Here is a 20403-nt window from a genome sequence, read left to right on the forward strand (position 1 = left end):
ATATAAACACAAATCCTTTTTTCCTCACTGGTCAGCTGGCAATATTTGTTAGGTGGCCATCTGGTGGCTCAAAGCAGCTGCTAGTTTCAATTATGAGGTAGAGCCGACACTGCAGATTCGTTTTGCTTCTATTTGAAAACCTCCAGTGAAATTTGCTGCGACTAACAAAAAGCCAGCTAGTGTTATCCATTTAAGGGGAAAGTGAAACGTTTCAATCAAATGATGCAGCAAAGCCGGAGGGTTCCTGAACCGCCCAAAGATTTTCATCAGAGTTTTGATTTATTTTTTACCTCAGAGGGCCTTGACAGTGACAACTGTCTTTTAAACAAAAGGTTTAGGTTCTTGGTTTTTCTCTAGGGGGAAAAAACAAACTAACTCTGAGTTTTTTAGTCAGTACGAAGAACCTTGCATGAACCTACCCTAGCCAAGAGCTGATGAATATATATGAGGTAAAAGACTGTAAAAATATACAGAATACATGGACGCAGAGTGACTGCTGTAGTACTGATATTAACAACATTTAGATGTTCACAAGTAAAAGTGTACTTTTGTGCCTCAGTCCTGAATCACTTCTTTATCAATCATGTTGTCATTCTTGGGACATCAGAGAAGCACAATTTTTGGGACCAAACATAAAAACCTGATTGTTAAAAACCGGTTGTTTTCTGATAAAGCTTCTATAATTAACTGTCTTTGTTTCTGCATCATGTGCTCCCTATGACATCAGTGCAGCAGAAAGCCACCAACTTCTCAAGAGAATAAAGAAAATACCGCAACCCAACAAACCAAACTTACTAAACAAATCACAAATACTTCAAGATGCTTTTATTGACATAGTGAAACAAGACAACGTTTCTTCAGGACCCTGGTGCAACATAAAACAACATATGGCTATAATACAAAACAACACAGAGCTAAGGACAGTATCTGATGACAGAAAGTTGTCATAAAGTGCGACGTGTGCACCAGTTCATTCCACTACCATTCAAAGAACAATGAAAGTTATTATTGTTATCTAAAACTAAACTTGTTATCAGAGTCCTGAATGTGCCCTTGACTTTCTGCTCAATTGTTGAGCTAGATAATCCCATTTTCATATTCTGAAAAATCATTTACTTTTTTCTGTTTCTTTTATAGGATTGCTGTTGTCGCTTTTCATGATGGTTTTCTAATGTGCACTTTTCAAATAATATAGTGAAATCACCTGCAATCCTGTGAAAACAAAATCCCGTGTGCTACTTGACCCGTATAATTCAATAATAATCCATAGCTGCTCAGTAACTTTCTCTTGTCTCATTCTCTAATTGGAATAAGTTTGTAGGCATACAATCGTACATATCGGTGTTGAACAGCCCTGTGTGATGATAATAGGAAAATTGCTTTCTGACGGTTTGGACAGAACCGTGTACCTTCCCACAGAGGCCCGACTTGCTGTGTCTTAATTCGTCTTTCACAAGAAACACTCGGGACTCCAAGCACACAATGTAGTTCCATGGGAAAATGAGAGGATTTGGATTAGTGTGTTTGACAGCAGCTGGCCTTGCTTTGCAGCCCCGAGCATTTACATGCTAATGTGAATCAAAGCCCATTCATGGTGCTAAAATGCTAGCACTTTTACAGATGGACTGAGTCATACACTCTCCAGTTGTTTCTGAGAGGAAGATGAGGTTACCTTTGGAAAGAAAAAATAAAAAAAAGCTTTCTGGGAGATCTGTAATTTTGTGGAGCGCATAGATATCAGACTTTTGTTCTTTTAACATGTACTTGCTAGCTTGCAGTGTTTTAGTGCAGTGCTGAGTGATGCATTATAGCAGGAGGTATTACATATGGAGTATACTTAGAAGGAATGGAACATTCAGGGACATAGAAGCTGAGGCTGAATGAAGAACCCACCATGCATTAAGAGCAAATACAATATGGTGAGATCAGGCTCTCTATCCTTATTAAGATTGCAAAATGGTGTGCTCTCTCTCTCTCTCTCTCTCTCTGTTACAGTACAGCAGAATATTAAAGAGAAACAAAAAGCAAAAAAAAACCCTTGGCTGAGGAATGTGTGGGGCTTTTTCATTAAAAAAAAATTCATTTGCCAGTAATGTGACCATGGCAAAGTACACTGAGATCCAAGATGCAGTGTCAAATAAATCATTAGATAAATATATAATAAAACATTGTATGTAACACTTTCTGCTTTTTTATTTTTCACTAAATTTGTCCAAATATCAAGAACACACTTGCTCAATTTGTGCATCACAGCTCTGTGAAACTCGCACAGGGTGGGGCTGAATCAGCATGGAACTGTCTAATTGATCACATAGTTTTGTTTTATTTTGGGTTGTTTCGGTCCACCCTGGGGTGTGAATCGTGACTCCTGTGTCCTCATCTGCATAAAAAACCAGGCCAAATACACTCCAGGGTTTGATTCAAATAAACTAAAACATTAAAATGGACTTACTTTACTTACTACTTTACTTAAAATGGGTAGGCTATTCCTATTTATTGCATTTTTATGAAACCTTGTATATATATCTGTGGACTGTGAATTACTTTTTGTTAACGGACACTTCACAATTATAATGCTTTTTCAAAATCTTGACTCTTGCTTTCAGTGTTTGAGATAGTCGTTGCAATGCCATTTCCAAACACAACTCCTGTTGCCCCATGTTGCTTGATTTGTGTCTCTCACTTACTGCAGGTTAGTGAACTTAATCAAATAATCCTGACAGCCCTGATATTAAGTATTCACAATTATACATGAACACACCCTTATTACAGCTTTTCACTGCAGCATGTCCATCATATTGGAATGGTGTAGTATTTTTGTCTCGTGTTGTTCCATATTCACTGCCAAGATAAAAAGCATATATGTTTCACTTAGCTTTACAGCTGTGATTTGTGCCTTAATTATGGATCAGTAGGTTTTGAGAATGTCTGAGGTGCATCTTACTGTTCAATTAATAGCTTACTCTGAGCCATGTTCCATCGCTTCTGTGACAGATTTTTTTGTGTTGCTTTGTCATCCGCTTCTTATTGGTGTCTCTGCATTAATTCGATCTCTTTGTCCATTTCTGTCCCTCACTTCACCTAACATCGCTGTCCCTGTGTCTGTCAGACTGCACTCATTTCCTAGTCTTTCCAGCCTTACTCATCGCTGTTACGCTTCCTTCATCAACAACCATCTGAGTGCTCATAGCCACGGTCATCAGTTCTGCTGCCCCTCCAGGCCAAGTAGGCCCAAGCCTCCTGCTTCTCTCACCACTGTCAAAGCAAGGTAAGGGCTAATAGTTTTACCCTGCCTCACTCACAGTCTATGCACTTGTGTCCATATAAGTGTGGGTTTTTTTCCAGAAACATATTGTCACATATCACTAAATGTTTCACTGTATTTTTTTAAGCATAGCTGTTGCTTTTTAAACAAAACACAACTGCATTTTCCAAGGTTCACATTGATGCTTTCGTTTCCACTTAGTGATTCATATTTATCTAAAAGCAACACAAACCCCAAGCTTTAATTTGAGGTAAGCATGAGGCTTAGACATTCTGTGAATTATGCAATGTTCACGCTCCACCCTTTTTTGCAAAACAGTTCCTGGTTTGCAAAAAATAGATACGTAATTCTAGGAATCATATTAGTTCCACTGCAGGAAGTGAATCAATCAAAGGATCTCCTTTGGTAGAAACACATCTAAAGTTCCAGAGAATGTTCTTAGGTGTCGCTAACTAAGGAAATACGTCTTTAGTCAAATATTGTTTCCTGTACCCCTTCTGCTTCCCAGTAGACCCACTGTATCTTCTTGTTACACCACTCCCACCACTCCTCCGTTTCTTTATGGAATATCCCATGCTTCATTATACACCATTACATTCAACCCTGCTTCCACACCTCATTATATTATCTCAACATTCCCAGCACACAACCCTTTGTCTAAGTGGTCTCTTTTATTCTGCTCTCCTTATGTCTTTGTTCTATTTCTCATCATGCCTTCATTTTGCTTTATATCGCTCCTTGACTGACACTTTGGAAGATGCAGGAACCCGGCCTGTTCAGCTGTGTGAAAAAGAGGATTGCTCTGTCAGAGGGAGATAAAGCCAAGTGAGATATATACAGTATCTTTCAGACATCGCTATATTAAATCCGTAAGATGAAGGAGAGTCCCGCAGAAAAATAGGAGAATTGTTCACACACAGGAAATGTAAGAGAGTAAGCTCTGATTGATTACTGTTAATCACTTCTGAGTGCTCCTCCTTTTACTTTTTGTTCTTTCATTTCCCGCACTTTGTTTCCACCCATCCTCAAGATACCATCTCCAAACACACCAAACAATATTTGTAGGAGAGACAAAATAACTGATAATATTACCATAATGCTCTCTACCTGCTCACTGACATGATATGTCTGGCCTGAAAAATATGCACCAGAATAGAACTCACATTAGCACAAGCCAGGGAGAGGAAGAGACCGAGGAAAAGACGCTGCTTTCTCATTAGCTGTGTCATTTACCATCCAGTGTGGAAAGCTCTGTGAGCAGACAGAAAGCATCATAAAATTATCTGTATCTTCATTAGGTGCTCCATTATAATATAATATAATATAATATTATATAATATAATATAACATAATATAATCCTCATGTACCACAGCATTTTGCCAACACTAACAGTTTTTTACTGGTTAATCAATGGCACATATTTTATAGCAGTTATAGCTACAGTCAAGCTAATAGAAATGCAGCTTGTCATGTTACACAGAAACCTCAATGTGCAAAGCCTTCAAAATAAAGGTTTACAGAGCTCTGACACTGGAGACTCCTTCCCTACTGAACTAAATTCACTACTTCTCACAGAAAACTTACAAACACTTTGCTAAATATCATCACATCTGTTTATGATTAGTCATAAAGTCCCTGGGAATCAGTCATTACTATAGAATGCTAATGTATTATAACGATGGCATTCATATAAACCTGCGATTCGTCATGAAGCCTGGAACTGTGACAGCTGCAGTTAGAGAAAATGAATGAACACCTTCTGAATTGAGAATTAAACAGCACTATAATATCAAAATCATATATTCCACACACATGTTTATGGTATTTAGTTCATACGGCCATAAATATGTTTAGGTATTGCTTCCTAAGTGTTGCTTAGGAATCATCAGACATGAATTTTACATTTGTAGTTTACCAGCTGATCTCAGCGGTTCAGCAGGTAAGCTGATCAAATCTGCACTGCCCTCAGCGGTATTGTAATGTCTGAAGTCTGACATCTAGTGGCCATTTGCAAGCCACGTGGGTTGTGAACAAATCGCTTGTATTTTCTGTAGAAATGTGTTCATTGTCACCTTTTCTGTGTTTCTGTGTTTGTCCCATGATAATAATGTTTTCTATTCTTTCACATGATATGAATGTTTTCTTTCTTTCTTTCTTTCTTTCTTTCTTTCTTTCTTTCTTTCTTTCTTTCTTTCTTTCTTTCTTTCTGTGTCTCTCACTCATCCTGTCACCTTGGTGAGTAGAGAGGAGGAAAAGGAGATGGACAGTGACTCTGTGCATCAGTTCTGTTGCACTGGCTCTGCATGCAGTAGTCCCTCCTCTCGGTAACCTTCGCTTTGGATGCAACACAACAGGACTTTTTGTTAATGTTTTTACACTGAAAGTACATGTGTGAATCTGTTCACAAGGAAAGCTGAGTTTCATTACACTATCTAACTTTCTGTAAATTTTAGCCTGGAGATTCTGATCTATTCATAGCTTTTCTGTCATGATCATTAACGGTGAGCAATGCTGTAACACGGTCTTGCATCAACAGCCAGAGACTTCGGGAAAGATTCAGACTGCAGCTTGACCGGGTTTTATATTTTAAGCAGGGTTAAAGCAGGATTATACACGGTGACATGATATAAAAATATACATATGCAATGTCAATAACATTATAATTAAGCTCTAGTTAATATAGTGGTAAGAGATGAATAATAATACATCAGTGTATACTTGAAGTCATTTAAATGTAGAGCTACTTTACTTTGCCTGTAGGTGTATAGGAACTGATCCCCACATGAGTTTTGCCAGAGAGTGCATATATATTCCGTATCAAGTGATCATGATCCTTGTTATGTTACATGTGTCCCGGTTGATATATATTATTATTTTGCAGAAAAAATAAACATATTTGCTCAATCACTTTAGAAGCAACCTGACTTTCCTGATTAGGTATGTTAACTAATAACTCACAAACTGCTGTTAGTTCATAAAAGATTTTCAGAAAGCCATATATTACTGTGTGAGACAATAAAGTACTGTACTTCCTTATGTGTACAGACAGCTCCTGAAAATGTCTCATGTGTATATTTATACAATGACTATAGAAGGATTTATCCGTACCACCTTAATCGTATGGACAGATTATTTAACTGAGAAAATTGCTTTGTTGTCCGAATCAGATTTATTTGTTTGTTTGTTTGTTTGTTTGTTTATTGAGGTGATTTAACATTTGAACTTGTACTGATTTGAAAGCTGTGGTCCATCTGTGAACATGCTTCCTAATAGTGCTTTACAGGAAAAGTATCGATGAATCGCAAAATAAATCCTTGATGGAATACCCGCCGACTGACAAAATACTGAACCTGAACTTCAGCCTGAACTCAAGTGAGTAAAATGGTTACCACGACATAGCTGAATAGCTTGAATTGTAGATATTTTTGTTAATTTGATGGTTGGGCTGTTTTGGGTTTTTGTTTCCTGTCATAGAACAGTACCATTACCAAGAACTGATTTTGTTGCATTATTTAAGTACATTTTTGCCCAGAGATATCGAATTATTTATTCAAGCTAGTGTGTACAACAACATATAAAAGACTATAGTATCTGAACCACTCTTAATGACAGTTTGGAGCACACATCACACTAATACAAAAATAATATCACACTGTTTTTCTGTTCATTCTTTTCATTTAAAATGGCTTTGTCCTGAATTTCAATGATGCATTCACCAGATACCCTATTTGTTTGGTTTGCTTGCAAGTGTGTTTAAAGGTATTAACTTGTGGTATTTAATAATGTTAGTGTGAAAAGGAAAGTAGCTCAAGTGGTTAAGGCTCTGGGTTGTTGATCGGAAGATCAAGGTTCAAGCCCCTGCACTGCCACTGCTGGCCAATTGAGCAAGGCCCTTACCCCTCTATGCTCCAGGGTCGCTGCATCATAGCTGCCCCTGTGCTCTGACCCCAACTTCCTAAGCTGGGATATACGAAGTGAAGAATTTCACTGTGCTGTCATGTATGTGTGGCGATAATAAAGGCTTCGTGCCCTGAGTTCTTCTTCTTTTTCTAAAAGGAAAACTTAATTTGATTTAAAAGTTTTGATGTCTGAATGGAGGTGGCATGGTGGCTTAGTGGTTAGCACGTTCGAGTCCCGCTCACTGTGTGTGTGTGGAGTTTGCATGTTCTCCCCTAAGTTCTTCTTCTTTTTCTAAAAGGAAAACCTAATTGGTGGGTTTCCTCCCACAGTCCAAAGACATGCTTCTAGGCTGATTGGAGTCTCTAAATTGCCCGTAGTGTGTGATTGCGTGAGTGAATGAGTGTGTGTGCCCTGCGATGGGTTGACACTCCGTCCAGGGTGTATCCTGCCTTGATGCCCAATGACACCTGAGATAGGCACAGGCTCCCTGTGACCCGAGTATAGATCGGATAAGCGGTACAGACAATGAAATGTCTGAATGGTTACTGAGATTACAGTATACTGAGATCACTTCTCAGTATAGAATTGCTCTAGACCTACCTTGTGGATTCTGCAGCATTTCAGTAGAGTTTAGGTTAGCAGATCTGATTCTGTGGTTAATAAAGCATTTATTGTGTGGCTTTTGAAAGGCTTTCTTCTGGCACACTTTCGAAATAGCTTCTTAGCATGGATTTAGATTTGCAAACTTAGTGACCCCAAAATGTAGATCTCCAACCATGACCCTGGGAGAAATTTTTATACTTTTCACTTGTAATTATCCTCCTCACTGTGCAGGGAGGCAAAATACACTTGCCTCCTCTTTCAGGCATGTCCGTTAACCACCTGAATATTCGACCTAGCAGTGGATGTACGCATTTGCATCCATATTTTTAATATCTTATCCTGTGCCTGATTTATAAAAGTCAGCACAATTTTGTCTCATTTCATTTGTGTAATGTTCATTCTCTAAAGTTCCCCATGGACTAAGATAAATTGACGTTTTTCCAATCTTCAGCTGTCCAGATTCAATGAATGTTCAGCATGCTGTACATTCTGATTTGCTTTTCTTCTCACCACAGTTAGAGTAAAGAGTGACTTTTTAAGTTACTGAAGACTTCATGTGAGCTCGATCCGGTCTGGACTTTCTCTTCTGACCTCTCTCATCAACAAGCTGTCTCTGCCCACAGTACTGTAACTCACTGGGTGTTTTTTTTTTCTTTCCCCACCATTCTGTGTAAACTCTAGAGACTTGTGCGTGACAGTCCTAAGACATCAAGCCAGCCAGTCTGACACCAACAGCCATGCTATGGTCACAGTCACTGCGTTCATGTTTTCCCTCAAGTTTGATGTGAACATTAACTAAAGCTCTTGACCTGAATCTGCATGATTGTATGCATTGTACTGCTGCCAAATGTCTGGCTTATTGGACCAACATTTCTAGGCAATAAAGGCACACTGCTTTCCAAAAAATGTGGTTAAAGAAAAAGACGTTCAGGTTGCCGCAGGATCCATGACTTATGTAAGAGAGATTACTATGCACTCTATAGTATTGAAATAAATCCGTTAGAATGTTTTACAGCTGCTTGAAATACATAAAAAAACCTTTTGATTCTGTCACTCACCCACATACTCATGCGCACACACACACACACACACACACACACGATGACAAACACCTGTAATTAATACCTGTCTTTGTAATGCAAGCGTCTGAATTTGGCTCCACCTCTTGACTGACACACACCCACCATTCCCGTATGAACTCTGGAAAAGAAAAGCCACTTTTCAGTCACTCTCTCTCTCTGTCTCTCTTTCTGTCTTTCTCTCTTTTTCACTATATGACTCAATGGGGTGTGTGTGTGTGTGAGGTTTGCAAGTGCGAGAGTGTATGTGTGCACAGTGACACCGGACTGATCTGAATGGAGACTCTTGATAACTTGACCTGATGGTAAGTTTTACATTCACTAGTTCTTCTACTTTTTGTTTTCATTTCAGTTTTAGCACTCATTCCCAGGAAAAGACACTTATGCTCGTGTACATATCCCATTTAAAGCAGACCATTTTATGCTTTAGAAAATGCTTTACCAAAGTGCAACTTGTAGCACAGTGTGCTCAGGCTTAAAGTTTCAATGACACAATATTTTAGCTCATAAAAAGAACTTTTATAGTGTCATGTGAGTTTTCTCCTTTATTTCTGAAAGCTGTACAATATAGAATGCTTTTATTTAAATATTACTTCCTGAAGTAAGTTTGTGCGTGTGTGTGTGTATGTGCGTGTGTGTGTGTGTATGTGCGTGTGTGTGTGCACTGCATTATGTGAATGCAGAGACCAAGCCCTTGACTGACGTCAGTGTTAGACTAGGCTTACAGCAGTGAAGAGGGATTAAAGAAGTGCAGTCAAGGGTAGAATGTGATAATAGGAGGGGTTGTTTTTTGTATTTCAGAGTCTGTGTGTGTGGTTTTGCTTTTCATGTGCATTTCACCGTTCAGTTAAACAGCAGATATGAAACGGACACAATATTCCAGCTGTCCTTGAGGTAATACTGAATTCTGAACAGAAAGGCAGAATGGAAAGACTCTGCACAACAAACCTTATAAATATATGTTACGCAGCATAATCATTTAGAGATCAGTGAAGTTGAAGGCAGCACAATATGAATGGACAATGAGATTAGAAAGATTACACGTAGAGTCGTATCATTAGCATCGGATGATAAAATTCATCTGCCTATTGTCATCAACATACACTGAACTCTAGAATTATGGGTAAACATTCTAGAAAAACATTATGGAAAGTTATTCAAATGTTCTTTTCAAGCAGATGGAAAAACTTCTCATCTAAAAACCTTTTAATAATAGCATTTTATTTCATTATCTATTTGTTTATGTAGCAAAAGTAATGAGAATGCAACTTTAATCTTTTTAGATTTACTCTTAGTCTGTATTGTTGGCTTTGACTGCTGTTTTAACGACGTATAAATGTGATATTGCACACAGGTAAAAATCCATTCCCATGGGAAAAAGAAAAATTATAGCACATGAATGTTTTTATACGTGTGCTTCTTACTGAGAAAATAAAATAGTTTATCACTGATAGTAGACTGTGCTGTTGCATGAAGAAAGTAATACAGACTAGAGGGGTTGGGTGAATGTACATTGATGTCCATGATGTACATTACATTTTTAATAACAGCATGGTCAAGTGTTATTCCAATTATACCACAGTGATTTGCCAATCATATAAACCAATGTTTATTAATATACAAATCATCATAAATTTTCAGTGTACTTTTAGCCAGTGTCATTCCCTCAAAAGCATCTCTCTTTCTCTCTCTCTCTCTCTCTTTTTGAAAAGGGAAGTGATTTGTGATTTTACAGAGAAACCCAGAAAGAGTTAATATTTCTGTCCTGAAGACTTTCCCATGCTTACAAACACTTTCCATAAATGTTATATAAATGACTCCTTACAAAGAAATGTCTCCACGTCAACGATTATACGCTTTGTTTCTTTTTTTATACAACAGGAAGTTTTATTTTAATCTACTATTTGCATTAGATTATGTGGAGACTCTCTGTGTAGGCTGTTACTATAGCAGCAATTACGCATTAAAATTAACTTATTGTTCATGTTACAACCGGAACTTTCTACGTTGTTATACAAAAACCTAGCCAATCAGATTCCAGAGTATTCAGCCAAGTTGCGATGTAAATATAGATATTTTCTGTGGTGACGCATTGAATTTTTACTACAAACATCTTATTTCCTACGCTAAAGAGGGTTTATTGACACTGTGAGGAAAAACATTTTGCGTGCTCTATCTTTACGCTTGTTTGTACTAAATCTTTGTATATCCATTTTTAACATGAGTTATGTCTCAGTCGAATTGTATTCATATGGAAAATGTGAGTCTGTGTCGCTGGAGGACTAGTGGTTAGGTTTTTGTGCAGCCCGTGTTTGATTCACCCCAGCAAAAGGGGTTGCACAAGACAATACGCTCCCAGTACAGGTCCCAAGCCCAGAGAAATTGGGGAGGGTTGTGTTTGGGAGGGCATCTAGTGTAAAACCTGTGCCAAATCGAATGAGAGAAGTGGTAGCACACTGGTTAATATATTGGCATTCTGACGGGAAGGTTGTGTGTTTAAGTAGCTGGTCTACTAATGAGGTGCCTTTAACCCTCAGTGGCTTCCTTTTATAAATTTAAGTCACTCTGGAAAAGGGTGTCTGCCAAATACTGTAATTGAAACATGGATCAATGTTCTTCTTTGGAGACCCCTAACAGAAGCAGCCGAATGAGAAACAAAGCTTATATATAGCGTGTGAGTCAGCTTCGGGCCACATTTTCACCTCTTCATCTATATGAGCTGTCAAGAATTTGCTTTTGCTTTTCTTCAATCCCCATATTCCCACTTCCACTCTCACTTCTTACTGAACTCGTCTCCTTTATTCGAGGGCCCAGTGTTTGGACATACACAGCCTGTTCCCATTCCCACAGCTCATCTCCGTGTGAAGCATTTGTTAAAAAACCGGCTAATTTTAGCCGTCCTGCTTGCTCTTGCATAACTTGGCAGAAGAAGCAAAGAAAAACTGCGATGACACGTCATCCAAATGCTCGGCATGTCTGTCTGTGAACTCGCGCTGTTGCTCACACTGCATTTTTGTGATATTTGCCTTGCGGTTCGTCTACACAGTCATAGCTTTGAACTGTAGGCTTTATGTAAATAACCCATCATTTGATACTTTTTTTTAGCGTTATTTTATTATAATAATATTAAAATTGACATTATTTAGGGCAGAACCATGATTATTGTACATGACATTTAAGAGCACCTTTTTCAAAGAACTTGTTGAGCAGGTCATAACGAGATTCCTGGAACAAGAAAAAACATTCCTTATAACACGTCTTAAAGTTTCATTAAAAGTAAGTGAAAGTAAAAATAGGAGGGGTTTGCAAATCTGAAGTGGTATTTATATTAAAAAGTCACTTGATGGCATAATCTGGCATAGATATTACTGAACATATGAATAGATTTTTGAATGATCTGTTAAGGAGCATGAACACACTCCAAATCTTTATGGCTGTTTCTGATGGATACCAGAAAATGTTTTGGTACCTTATCAGTGTGACTGAAAGTGTGAAAGGGCTTAAATAAAATTCTTAACCCCAGTTTACAGGTATTTTATGGTTCTTGTGATTTTAGGGTAATTTTTTAAAGGTCTCTACTTGAGACATTGATAGGGAACCCCTCTGAAATGTACTCCATAGAACATTTGAAAGATTTCCAGTGATTGTCCGTGCTAAAGGTGGAAAAAACACCTTGTTAATGAGAGGTCCAGACCGATGTGGGCTGATAAGAAGGCTATGAAAAGGCAACCACTCTTTACAGGTGTGGTGAGCAGAAAATCATCTCAAAATGCAAATCACGTTAAACTTTCAACAGAAGCTGAAGAAAGCATTAGAGTGGATTCAGGTTTTGACTCCAGGGGGCATCCATGAGGAACAACTTTAAGCAGCAGAAGACCATATCAGGCTCCACTCCAATCAGTTAAGAATAGAATCTGAGGGTATAGTGGGCACTGATTCACCCAAACCAGACTGAAGATTAAAAAAAAAAAAGCCAGACGTTGTCTGGCACCAACAAACATGCCACAGACAAACAGAGATAACATTTTTCCCTATTTTGATGTTTGATGTGAACATTAAGCTCTTGGGCATGCACTGTGCTGCTGAAACCCGATTGGCTAATTGGATAATTACACATAATAATTACACAGACTGCATGAGCAGAGTTATAGGTACTCCTGGGGATAGTGAGTATACACAGAAATGGCTAAAGGCAGGTTTTTGCAGTGACCTCTCAGCCTCTGTATGGAGTCCCTCTTGAAAGACTAATGTGAAGTGAGGAGGGCAGTCCAAAGGTCAAGTTCTGCATGGATGAGTGATCCAAGGTCCCTCTACAGCTGCTCTTTACCCATATTTAGTTTTTCTAAGAGTGAAGCCTGTTGAATCATTTAGCTGTTAACCATCGTAAACACCTTTGGAAATCCTGATCAACCGAACCAGTTCCATTCATTTTTGCATAAACCATATTTGTATTGTGACTGAAACATTTTATACAGGTTTTTTTAACAAGTATCTAAGAAAACAACTTGGCTTTTTAACGGTGTAAAGCGCTGACTTTTGAAGGCAGCATGCATGAACATGTTTACAAACAGGAAACAGATCAAACGAATGATCTAAAAATACACTCATGAGGTTTTTCGGTTCATGCTGGTGCTTTTTAAGCTGCTCATTTTGCTTATCTATCATCACTTTGCAAATGATATCTCAAGGTCTCACAGCACATGGAAGTCTGCATGCGATCCTGGGAAAACTGTCTACCTTAAATGCACTTATGTGTTTGGTTTTGGTTTGCTGTCTTGAGGCACTGATATATATATATATATATATATATATATATATATATATATATATATATATATGATATATGTCTATGAGGATGTACACTATTTTGCCAAAGGTTTTGGGACACACCTCCAAATTAGGTATTGTTTTTCAGGGGTTGGGCTTGGCATCTTAGTTCCAGTGAAAGGAACTCTTAATGCTTCAGCATTTCATGCATGACAATTTCATGCTCCCAACTTGTTTTGGGATGATGGCCCCTTCCTGTTGCAACATGACTGTCATTACCAGTGCACAAAGCAAGGTCCTTAAAGACGTGGATGAGCGAGTTTTGTGTGGAGGAACTTGACAGAGTCCTGACCTCAACCCAATAGAACATCTTTGGGATGAATTAGAGCGGAGACTGCAAGCCAGGCCTTCTAGTCCAACATCAGTGCCTGACCTCACAAATGCACTTCTAGAGTAATGGTCAAAAATTCCCATGAACACACTCCTAAACAACAACTGCAATGACTTGCAGTGGTGGCTCAGGTGGTTAAGGCTCTGGGTCGTTGACCAGAAGATCAGGGGTTCAAGCCCCAGCAACGCCAAGTTGCCACTGTTGGGCCCTTGAGCAAGGCCCTTAACCCTCTCTGCTCCAGGGGTGCCGTATCATGGCTGACCCTGCGCTCTGACCCCAACCTCCAAGGATGGGATATGCGAAGAAAGAATTTCACTGTGCTGTAATGTATATGTGACAAATAAAGGCTGTTTCTTTTTTGTAGGGGTGTCCCAAAACTTTTGCCAATTTAAAATGTCTTTATGGACATCTTCCTACATTTGGCAGACACCCTTATCCAAACTGACTTATATTTTATACACCTGTGCAGCTGAGGGTCAAGGGCCTTGCTCAAGGGCCCCACAGTGGCAGCTTGGTTGGTTTATGGGATTTGAACTCACAATCATCCAAATCAGAATGCCAGTGCCTTACCCACTCCCTTGCAGCGTAAGTGAAAAACATCTAAAGAAGAGAGCGATCTTAATAATGGGACAGAACAGGCCTTTCTCTACCTGTTCACTGTAAATTGTTCTGTAATCCATCATACAGTGTGGCCTGAGGCTGAAGTCTTTCATGCAGTGTCGCCTGAGGCTGAAGTCTTTCTTGGAGTCCAGGCTGAAGAATGTGGCTTTCTCATGTAAGCTGTACAGATGACTGGTTTAATCAGTTCCGAGGATTGGTTTGGTCTGATTTTGCTCGAGTATGAAAGCAGTATTCCTCCTACAGTACACCCGATACAGCTGCTTTAACTCCAAATCCCCTCAGCACTCTTGTGTAGGAGAGGATGGGATTTCATTTTGGCTTCTTTTTTTTTTTTTTTCATTTAAATACAGAAATATTGCACTTACTATGAGAATTTTATGGGATTTAAATTTGCTGCAGAACTACTGCGTGAGCTAATAAACCTACAGAGCTATTACACAATGCAGCATCCTTTTAACTGCAGGGTTTTGTTTACACGTTGTTTATGAAGCTTTAACTGTTACACCTCTACTAAAAATCTACGCTTTGGAAAATTCATAGCGGTACGTGCCACTTACTGGGTCTTGAGTGTAATTATCATGTAATGCAGTGTTTGTAACATTAGTGATCTGCTGCCAACTGTAACACTGTAAATCATTCTCACAATATTCGCAACTCGTGTAGAAACACACTCTCTGTACAAAACCTCGGTAACCATAGCAACTCCATCCTTTTTTCTTTCTCGAAGGACTGTCTCTCCTCCCACACTGGTTTCACAGCAACTGTCTCTAAGCAACTCCGATTCCTCTTTTCCTGTGTGTGTGTCTGTGTGTGTGTGTGTGTGTGTGTGTGTGTGTGGGTGGGTGGTCAGGGAGTGTGGCAGGAGCAGAGGATTAAAACAGGTAACGATGAAGAGAAAGTCTGACGTGGACACACACACACACACACACAGACACACATAGAGAGACAAGCATCTTATCTTTGTGAAGAATTTCTACTGATTTGTGTATTAATGTAGCTATATACACGCCTACATCTACACTTACATCTATCCTTGACCCTGCAGTAATCAAAGTAATCAAAAGGAAGAATTTTTCACCCCCACAAGGTCAAAATTGTCGCATATTGTCGTATTTCTAGCATTACAGGGACATTTAGTCAACAGACCAACCTTCTGAAAAGTTTGAACTTCGGAAAGAAAAGATTTGGATAAAGGATTTTCTATTCGTGACAAATGACGCAGCTGTGCTGAGGTACATCAGAGCGCTTCATACAGATCAGTACATCATCTGTGTCGCAAACTGCAAACCAAAGTGAAAATCATTCAAATATCGATGAAAGACTTTTCTTTTCAACACAGTATAAATCTGGACTATTAGTGATTTGTAATTAATGGATTTTGTTCCTTTAAGGTTTATATAATGAAAATAAATATAATTTATCAGGCACAGCTTTTTAAATATTCTCAAGAATTTGCAGAATGCCACCCTGCACGATGTCGCACCCAGAAAGAATAATGTCAAACATTTACCACTGAGGGACATTTATGTAATACAGTACATGTCAAAGCCGTGCAAAAGCAGCCAAGGCTGAAACAGCCAGTCACTCTTCCTGGCAGCCGCTCTCTTGTCCATTAACACCTCACAAACACAGGAAGCCACATGAACTCTGGACATGTAAACACAGAAAAGGAAAAGCGGACAGCACAATGATACCACACTGTACTCCAAATCCTCCGATAACTTCCTTTTATTACTGTTTGCTCTATTTTAAAACTTTTTTTCACACACATTTCACAATCTAAGCTGTTAAAAGCTTTTCGCTTCTCTATAATAAGGCCAAATATAAAAGGTACACCTCTTTGTAAGACATTAAAGTATGCACATTGCTTTAAGGCACTTTGTGTAATTGGAATAGCGAGAAGGCAACAGCGAAGGAGGGAGGAAGGGAAGCAGGAAGGGAGGTACATGGACATGTGACCAGACAGTGATGACCTCCTGACTTTCTTTATAGCGGCTGAGTCGATTCGAAGCCGCAAACTTGCAGAGCTAGTGGATTATTGAACTTGGGATTTCACCATCGGAAACGTTGTGCTTGTTTACTACATGGACATGTGTGTGTATGGACATGTGTGTGTTTGTGTGTTGGTGTATGGCTGTACAGTAAGTTAAAATGTCTAGTTTATCCTTTTTATAGTTCATTCCGACGACACGATTGGTTATTGTCATTGCCTTGTTCTGTTGATTAATACTTGTGGTTATGAGGTGAGAAGTGCTGCATTGTGCTTTAGGATATAGTGGGTATTGGTTTATTGGAATGATGAGATATATGTAATAGCATAATGGAGAACTGGACCTGGACATGCAGTGCTGTTTAGGAACATTAGAGGAAATGACACAGGCTCCATTAGGATTCACGTTGCTGGAAAAATGTGTCACTCCCTGCAGTCACGTGCTGATGTTTCCTGTTTCAAACCTGACATGGGCAATGGCACTGGGGAAACAGTGACTGCCTACGCACTCACATTATTTCCAGATAAGAGGACTTTGTGAGTTGTAATTTTGTCATGAACAGTATGGTTGGCTGTACTTTTGCACTGGGGAGTTGTTGAAGGACTAACCAAATGGCAAATGCAATTCTGGGTTGATTTTGTGTTGTGTGTTTGCGACTGTGCGTACGTTTGAAACCATTAATGTTACCCAACAGGAAAGAATATGTGCTTCAGGACGCTGAAGCTTACAAGTAAGTATGTTCAGAGCTACAGTTTATTATTCAGAGTATGGCTCTTACAGGCAAAATAACACAAATAGACCATAAATAAAATATTACAACGGTGTTCTTGTTTACCAAAAGTTGTTTAGAAGCTGCATGACCTAAGAAAATGTAGGTAAGGCTTAAGTATTTGTAGAACTTAACTTTAACAGCTATTGTTCATCTCTTCTGACAGCTCTCGAGACTCTTATCTACTGTAAATGCAAAGTCGTAGAAAAAGTCGTTTTTGGCTTTCTGAATTGCTTGCGTTGGTGATTTTTATCTCATGTCTTTATGCAGTGGTTCACATTTGAAATTTCCTTTTCTATTCTGTGTCTTTCTCCAAATGCAGTGTTGATGACGAGACCCGGGCCTCAGAGTCAAATCCCTTTTCAGACAGCAGTAAAACTCCTTATCAGCATCGTTCTGACTGCTACCGGGAAGGAAGCTGTGGCCCCCCAGGCCCTCGGGGGCCAGTTGTGGGCCCCCCAAGCCCAGTTTGCCTCACCTGGGCTCAGCACACCCGTAACCAGCCGGCTAGTTTGGCTTTACGCAAACAGGAGGAGGAGGAGAACAAGCGGTGCAAAGCTCTGTCTGACAGCTATGAGCTCTCAACTGACCTCCAGGACAAGAAGGTACAGCTGTTGTGATATCATGCCTCTAAGACTCTGTAGTTAAAAACCATGATGGTGGTGTATTTTCACCATCTTTAGTAAGGTTCTGATATACCATTGGTATAGAACCAATGGTCAGAACCATTGACACAACATCCCTTCTCCAGATCTTCACTACTTTGAAGGTCAAACTGCTCCAGCTATCCATAAGATTTGTGTCCCCTTGTTCAGCGCCTTGGGTTTTTAAAGACAAGCTGATCCCATGGTATTTTCCAGGTGGAGATGCTGGAGAGGAAATACGGTGGCTACTTCCTGAGCAGACGAGCAGCACGCACCATCCAGACTGCCTTCCGCCAGTATCGCATGAACAAGAATTTCGAGCGCCTACGCAGCTCAGCTTCTGAGAGCCGCATGACACGGCGCATCATCCTGTCCAACATGCGTATGCAGTACTCATTTGATGACCGCCAGCCTCAACCACAGCCTCAGAGCTGCCACAGCCCTGGCATGGGCCCTCCACATTCACCTGACCTGGAGCCTGATTCACCTGCCCAACCAGAATATACTCATTTAGAGGACTCCTTCTCTAAACAGGTGAGGGCACGGTATAGCAGTAGTAAACATAGGCAAATGGAAATGGCGTAGTCTCTAACTGCTCTGGCTGGAGGTTTCTCTCAAATTGTAAAGGATGTATTTAACATATGCTTTCAGACTTAATATTTACATATTGCACTGGCATGGTAAATATTTAAGGTTCGTAACTGATACAATTGGCGCATAATTGTTTACATTTTAGGTGAAGTCCCTGGCTGATTCCATTGACGATGCACTAGCATGCCGTCCAGGTAGAGAGGATTCACAGGACGGCCTCGGGGACAGTGGAGCTGTAGATGACTTTGGTGAGTGCATCTGGAGCAGCAACAGTCATCCATCTCTCCGTCGGGGACTGGCTGAGCGGGAGCGAGGCGGCACAGGAGGTGGTCTGAGCATGCACGAGGATAGCACGGCCACGTCATACAGCGACGTCACACTCTACATGGACGACGGTTTGCCCTCATCACCACTCTCTCTGGACCGGGCACCAAGCAGTACAGACACTGAATTCTGGGGGGGTATGACCAGTGGGGTTGGTGGGCGAGAAGACAGCCGGGACACAGAGGGTGGTGGCAGCAGCAACAGCCGGCGCAGCACTCCTTGTACAGAGTGCAGAGATTACCGGCTCCGGGGGGCACATTTGCCTCTACTCACAATCGAGCCACCCAGCGACAGCTCAGTGGACATGAGCGACCGATCAGATCGCGGTTCCCTTGGCCGGCAGCTGGTGTATGAACAGGACTCAAGTGGGGGTTCCCCTCAGGGCACGCTAAAGCACAATCCCAATGCCAAAGCGCAAGGCCAAGCACGTCCAGCTAGCCGCCCAATAGCAGCGCACATCCCGCACCATGTGACTCATCACCACCACCATCATCACCACCATCATCATCACCAGTATCCTGACACTCCATCGTCTTCCTCATCACCACAGCAGCCCCCCACTACGCCGCTTTCATCCTCATCTTCTGCACAGCTGCCTTCCGGTGGCTTGGATCAGCAGTGCTGCTCAGATGGTGATAATGACTCACTAAACTCCACCACAAACTCCAACGAAACCATTAACTGCAGCTCTGGCTCATCATCCAGAGACAGCCTGCGTGAACCACTGCCACCTCTGGGCAAGCAGACATACCAGAGGGAGAGCCGCCACAGCTGGGACTCTCCTGCTTTCAACAATGATGTGGCGCAGAGAAGACAGTATCGCATCGGACTCAACCTCTTCAACAAGTGAGCAAAATGGACAAAAGTATGGGGATCTGTACTTTAGAGGCAAAATAATAACAAAGCATAGAAATGCAAGATCCTCAATGGTATTATTGTCTCTGGGAAATAATGAATTAATATACATTTAAAGTAAAGTGGCTATATAAGCTTCTTGTCCGATGGCTTAAAGAAAACTGGTTAAATGTGTATGTAGCTGATTATAGTGGACTCACTTTATGGTGGATTTTATAATATAATAAAACCGCCTACTATCTGAAATTTATGCAATATTCATTCATATTTTTCTTGGTACATTAAACAGAACTGCATCTCTCTTCACTACAGGAAACCAGAGAAGGGCATTCAGTACCTGATAGAGCGTGGCTTTGTGTCAGACACACCCGTTGGCATTGCCCGCTTTATTCTAGAGAGGAAGGGCCTGAGCCGACAGATGATCGGGGAGTTTCTGGGCAACCGACAGAAGCAGTTCAACAAGGATGTACTCGAGTCAGTAAAGAACACTGACGGTTAACATCTGTACTGTAATGCATGAGCTGAGAAATACTATCTATCTATCTATCTATCTATCTATCTATCTATCTATCTATCTATCTATCTATCTATCTGTCTGTCTG

The 20403-nt window shown here is 40.3% G+C and overlaps 1 protein-coding gene across 6 annotated transcripts in view; it reads left to right on the plus strand.

Annotated features, from left to right (window-relative positions):
- Window positions 1-20403, plus strand: part of iqsec2b (IQ motif and Sec7 domain ArfGEF 2b) — a 52521-nt gene that overhangs the window by 24500 nt on the left and 7618 nt on the right. For all 6 annotated transcript variants that reach the window (XM_058389635.1, XM_058389637.1, XM_058389638.1 and 3 more), the window contains exons 3-6: window positions 17710-17992; window positions 18248-18565; window positions 18768-19792; window positions 20114-20275. In XM_058389635.1, coding sequence (XP_058245618.1) covers window positions 17710-17992; window positions 18248-18565; window positions 18768-19792; window positions 20114-20275 — 1788 coding nt within the window. The remainder of the gene's footprint in view (window positions 1-17709; window positions 17993-18247; window positions 18566-18767; window positions 19793-20113; window positions 20276-20403) is intronic.

This window comes from Hemibagrus wyckioides, linkage group LG05 (assembly GCF_019097595.1).
Source record: "Hemibagrus wyckioides isolate EC202008001 linkage group LG05, SWU_Hwy_1.0, whole genome shotgun sequence".
Taxonomy (NCBI): Eukaryota; Metazoa; Chordata; class Actinopteri; order Siluriformes; family Bagridae; genus Hemibagrus; species Hemibagrus wyckioides.